General features: G+C 42.2%; 1 protein-coding gene across 3 annotated transcripts in view; it reads right to left on the reverse strand.

Moving 5' to 3' along the window:
• The window catches only part of AFG1L (AFG1 like ATPase), a 64563-nt gene extending 58795 nt beyond the window's left edge, over window positions 1-5768 (reverse strand). For 2 of the 3 annotated variants that reach the window (XM_071439156.1, XM_071439136.1), the window contains exon 1: window positions 5559-5757. In XM_071439156.1, coding sequence (XP_071295257.1) covers window positions 5559-5751 — 193 coding nt within the window. In that variant the 5' untranslated portion in view covers window positions 5752-5757. Of the gene's footprint in view, window positions 1-5558 lie in introns of all 3 variants that reach the window. The other variant, XM_071439146.1, reaches the window with a different exon arrangement.
• Window positions 5769-6000: the final 232 nt, after the last annotated feature.

The following is a 6000-nucleotide window of genomic DNA, read 5'->3' on the forward strand; positions in this document are numbered from 1 at the left end:
AGAAAGTTGCTAGTGAAAGTACTTTTAAGCAGGTACAAAACAGCTGGAAAAAGAATATGTGGTAAATAATTACTACACTTAAACCAGGTGTATATCTGCAGCAGAGTTTCATAGAGGGCTCAGGATCTCATCTTGGTGCAACCCTGAATTTCCATCCATATATGGAAAAATAAGGTAAGCAGACTGGGAATACAAATAACAGAAAATCAGGAGAGGGGTGCAGACACTTAGGAAGGCAAGTAAATTCTGACAAACTGGACAAATAAACTAATAAAATTAAGATGTAATTCAATAGGGACAAAGCATGTTATTTAGAGGAAATAACTAACTCAGGATAGGGGGAATGACCAGCTAAAGAGCAAAGACCTGCAAAAAAGGATCCAACAGCTACACCGGATCACAAAATGCCAGTGAGACAATAAAATAACACTATTAGAGGAAAAAATAAACTAAAATAAAATAAACACAAGTCCTCTGATATAGATACACAGAGAGAAAAAAACACCCTGTTCTATTCAATGCTGGCATAGTCTGCCCTGGAAGACGCTTTTCCATTTTCACATATGTTATAAGAAGTATGAACCAAATGACAGAGTAAATAGAGATTTTTTTTATTTTTTTAAAATATGAGTCACAACCCAAAGATGCCATAAAAGGCACAAAAAGAGTTTTAAATAACTATAAGAAAGATAGAATATTAGAAAACAATAAAACTGAACTAGGAGATCAAATTATGTTTACCTATTGCAAGTAACAGTTTTTCTATAAAAAGACAGTCACTGTTTATATCTGCAGCCAATAACTGCACCAAATTCTCTTGTTCCTGGAGGAACTGAGTTGTTGCTTTGAATTAAGAGTAATTAGCTCATCCCTATCCAAAGAGATCACATAAAGAAAGTTGAGTTCAAAGTTTGTTATTGCAAAAGTGTGAGTAAAACCTGTAGAGAAGAAAAACATATAGCTGTCTCCAAATACATACAGTGTAATGAGAAAATGAAAGGATATGGTATTTATACAGATAACTTAATAACTGTAATTAAGGTAGTGACATAGATTAATAGTCTAGAAGCTGTAAAACTTCCAAAGATTTGGTGTGAATTTTAAAAATAACTTTGAGGAAAATCTGTCAGGAACAGGTCAGCAAAACCTGACCTGCGTCTGAAGAGAAGGGGAAAAGAAAGATCACACAATTATAGAATGGCTTAGGTTGGAAAGGAGCTGAAGTATCATCTAGATCCAACACTCCTGCCATGGGCAGGGACACCTTCCACCAGACCAGGTTGCTCAGATGATCTCTCAAAACTTTTTCATCTTGTTTTCTACTATTCCACTCCCAAAAAAAGTCCACCTCAGTCCCGTGATCCATACCTCTGAACTATCTGTGCCTTTGCAATATGTAGAAGTTGATGGCCCCAAGAGCTCCAGCGTGCCCCCTTATACCTATAAATTCTGAAGTTCTTACTTCTTACAGACTCAAAGAAAAATAAAAAATAAGCTGATTTAGGGGCAAGAAAGGGTTTGTGGCTCATGACCTTCCTGGCCATAGACAAAGCACATCAGCAGCAGGACTGCTCAGAAGCATGGGCTCTGTCTCAGATTACATGTTCTCACAGCTAACCATCCTGGGAGTGGGAGAAAGTAGTCATTAACATGTGACAGAAGTGGAGATTATGCCCAAATGGCCATAGAGGGTGTCCTGGCACAAATCACTCACTGTTCTCATAATATAATATTGAACACTGGGATTTAAATATCACGGGAGAACACTATAGTGCACTACCAGGAGACACCCAGTAACTGGTTAAGTGATAAACTCACACCTGTAGCTGCAAAAAAAAAGGCTGATGTTACTGAAGAGCATGTGGGGTTTTAGAGATAAGAGATAAATCAACAGAAGGTACAAGTGATACAATATTCTAAGAGACAGAAAAAAATGTGCACCTTCCATTCTAACCTGCATTTTGTGAAACAGATTGCAAAATCTATCACTCAACTACAGGAGTCACCTATGATTCAGTGTACTAACTACAGTCCTACAGCCCTCTTCTCCACACTGCAAAATAGGGGTTTTCATTTATTCCTTACTGTTTCATTATCTAATCTTTGTATTACAGAAACTTCAACTCAATTATTTATTATTTTCCCTTCTGAAGTCTTCAAGTGTCACACACAGAAAAAACATCCTCCACACCTATGCAGTGTTCTGGATACAACTATAGAAAAGCACAACATCAATTCACTGTTCACACAGTTTTACACAGAACAGTGTAAAATTAGACATGGTTATCCATAACCTACCTTTCCCACCTTCAGGATAGTGCAGGATGTTACCACATTTAACATGATGTTCCCTGCTTCTTTAGATTTGACACCAAGCTGCAACTTTTTTCCTAAATTCCTGTTCCCAAAACATACATACGTCAGTATAATCTCACTTTACTTCATACCATGTAATTAGGTCTTTGCATGTGCCTTTCTGCTTACACATAAAAGGATCACAGACACAGCTGCAGTGGAAACCTACCATGACACACCCAAAAAAAGAGAAAGAAATTGGAGGGGAAAATCTCACCAAGGCAAATATAACTTATTTTTAAAAAGGCCAATCTGGAATTTTAAGAACATTTCTTTCAAGTGGGGTACTTAAGACATATTTGGTAAACTGACATCAATTTACCACTGCAAAGATAATGAATGCCTACATAAAATTATAAAAAGTGTTCTTAACTCCAGGGACTTTCTGACCTGGAGAAAAGCAGCAAACTGGAAAACTGATCAGTGTGTTGTTGAGTTTTTCTACTGATACTTAGAACTGATGTCTGAGACAACACAGAAAAAGGGATATGAGTTTCAATGACACAGCTTATGAAAGCAACAGTCACTTCGGAGGCAGGCACTAGAGTTATTTATGCAAGAAGACAAACTGAAATGGAAGTTGAGTTGTGGCATACCAAAACTGATCCTGACAGCAGCCAAAAGAGAGAGCACAGAAGGGTTACCAAGCTACAAGGTAGAGAATTAACACTTCCTCCTTCCTTCTTTGCTGTTAATTACTGTTTGTCTTAAAAACAGAGAAGATTTCCAACTGCGAAGAAATGCAGAACTGCAAAGAGTTGTGAGAACTGCATCTAAACCAAACTCATGTAGGTTACAACTGCACCAAAATTCAGTACCCCAAAATCATCCGAGTGCCACCTTTGCTGACAATCACGATCAAGAAGCTGGAATAGCTTCTACTAAATCAATATTAATGCAAGGTACAAGGATCACATCTGTTTCATTACTGCTCTGCCAGCACAATCTGCCTTGAGAGCTTTTCACAAACTCTGGAATTTGTGTGGAGAGAGGGGGAAAAAAACGTCAGAGAAACTAACTTTTAAAAACTGTCATGCTTTCAATAATCCAAGCTGAAGTTCAGAATATCAGTTTGGGTCACAATGAAGCCAAACTGCTTCAGACCTTAAAGCTCTTAGTGTAAAGCTGTTAAAACTGCCTATGAAACACAACTGCCACGACAGAAAAAGAGGACTTGGGAGTCAGAGGGCACTTTCATCAACAGGTGATAGTGGTATCAGAGACCTAAACTCAAGATTAAGCCAGTAATAGAACTGCTGCAAAATGTTTCCTTCTTAGATGACACCACAGTGACGAGGACGGGCAATGGTACAGTCTTGCAGCTCCAAAGGTTATTATCCTGTGTGAAAATAGGAGCAAAGGTAGCAAAATATCAGAAAGAATTTATTTTCATGTTAGTATCTGTAAGCAATAATCATGTTCTCTTGTATCATTTTTTGTTAAATATATATGCAAGTTTTGCAGAATCAGTCTCAAGCAGGTAAATTGCCCCATGATGTATAAGGATTTGGATAAATTAAACACGTGTGTTAAAGTTAAGCACATGAATAAACCTGCAGAAGAACAAAGACTTGTCATGTAAGCTTCTTGGGAAAGAGGTCATGTGCTAGGTATAAAGCTAAAAATACATTTATAGTCCTATAATACACAAATGCTCCTTTCAAAATATTGCACTATGATTAATGACAAGAATGTAAGAGGAGGTGATCTGAAAAAAATATTTACTTTCCAGTGCTTAACAGAAAGCTTAAAAAATCAAAATCCAACAACCATATGGGGGGGGGGGGGGGGGGCATACACACTAAGTTATCTGCATGAATTGAAGATGTTAGGTCAATATAATGTAAAATTCATAAAAGCCCCCCACATGCTAAAATTAGTGGTTCAAACCAGAAGAAGCAGCTTGCAACTAAGACAAAAGGACAAGGATTTACATTTTTGTCTCATTATATGACCTTAGATGAATCACTGAAGGCCATTCATTCTGGCAGCATAAGGCACAGTATTTAATCTTCTAGAGAAACATGAGTTGGAACTAGAATTCTACTTTGTGCATAAGTGCCTGATACATTATTCTGCTAGAAGATTACTTGTATTTTTTCCATGCACACCTCGTTTCACAACCTGACCTATAGATGAAAGTAGAGACAAGAGAAGCATACCAGTGAAACTGTGACTTCACAAATACTTGTCATGTCCTTACTTAATTAAGGAAAAGGTACACAATTGTGGAAAGCAAATCACAAAAACAAAGAAAAGACTATAAACCAGTGATCATAAAACCAAGATTATAAATCAATTCCATGATGGCAGCCCATCCCTGCAGTGTGATGTCCTCAAACAACATATGCAAGGACTACTTTTTCTTTGACACAGAAGCTGACAAACTGCCTGAAGCCTCTACATTTGCTCAGACAACTTTTTCTAAATACTAGTATGTTGTTTATAAAAAAAAAAAAAAAACCTACAGAGAGTCCAAGTGTTAGACCAATATAAAATAAAACACACGCAACTACAGTACTACCTGCAGTGCTTGTCTATTTTTCTTAGGATGTATAAATATTTTACAATCACAACATAATGTGTGGGTGTGGACATTTATCAATCCTGGGACCCACCAGTCACCAGCTGAATTCTCACACCTTGGCCAGACTGGCAGAGGACGAACAGCTCTCACTGAGGAAAAACGATCTCTGCTCCTAACCTAAGCCTCAAGTTAACAAAACTCCATAAAATTTTGTACTGAAGAGGCTTTCAAAGCAAGGCTGTGAAAGCACAGCTGTCCTTCGTTATACCCCGGAGGGTCCTTGAGGGAGAACAGTCCCCGAGACTCCCCAAGGCCCGGCCGAAGCGCTGGCAGCCAGCGGCGCACTCGCCGAGCCCCGGTGCGGCCGCAAGGCTTTAACCGGGCAGCGCACCGAGGCCCTATTTGCCAGGGGAAAAGCTCGGGAAGCCACGGGCCCCCTTTGCGGGTCACCCGGTGGCCGGGGCCGACTCTCGGTGTCACCCCGGCAGGCAGGTCCCCTCCAGGGCTGTGTCGCGGACAAGCCCCGGCCGGAAATGCGAGAACACCGGCAGGTCATGGCAGAGCGGCGAGGCCCGTGCGTGTCCCGGCGGTTGCCGTGTGGCCCGCCCGGCACCGCCACCCACCTCCCCTCCGCCGGGGACAGACCCGCGGCACGACGGGGAGGGAAGGCACGCACCGGCTCCTGCGACCGCTCCTCGGTGCCCTTCCTGTGCGGCGCCCCGGCAGCCCGCCGCCCGCCCGGGCCTGGCGAGCCCCGGAGAGCCGCGGCGGCGGCACTGACCTCTGTGCGGCGGGAGCAGGCGGCCGCGGCAGCCCAGAGCCCGCAGCAAGCAGCGCGCAGTAGCCAAGGGCGACACAAGGGCCGCCATCTTCCCGGCGCGGCGGCGGCGGCGAGGGCGCGGGGCGCGCTGGGAAATGGAGTCCCGCGGGGCTGTGGGGGAGCCCGTGCGCGGCCGGTGCTGGGCGAACCGCTCCCGTTGGGTCACGGAATCACAGGGTCGATTAGATTGGAAAAACCCTCTGAGATCATCGAGTCCAACCTATGACCTATCATCACAATGTCGACTAGACCATGGCACTAAGTCCCACGTCCAATCTTTCTTAAAAACCTCCAGGTA

This window comes from Agelaius tricolor, unplaced genomic scaffold (genome assembly GCF_023055355.1).
Source record: "Agelaius tricolor isolate 1412-34295 unplaced genomic scaffold, bAgeTri1.0.p SCAF_1, whole genome shotgun sequence".
Lineage (NCBI taxonomy): Eukaryota > Metazoa > Chordata > Aves > Passeriformes > Icteridae > Agelaius > Agelaius tricolor.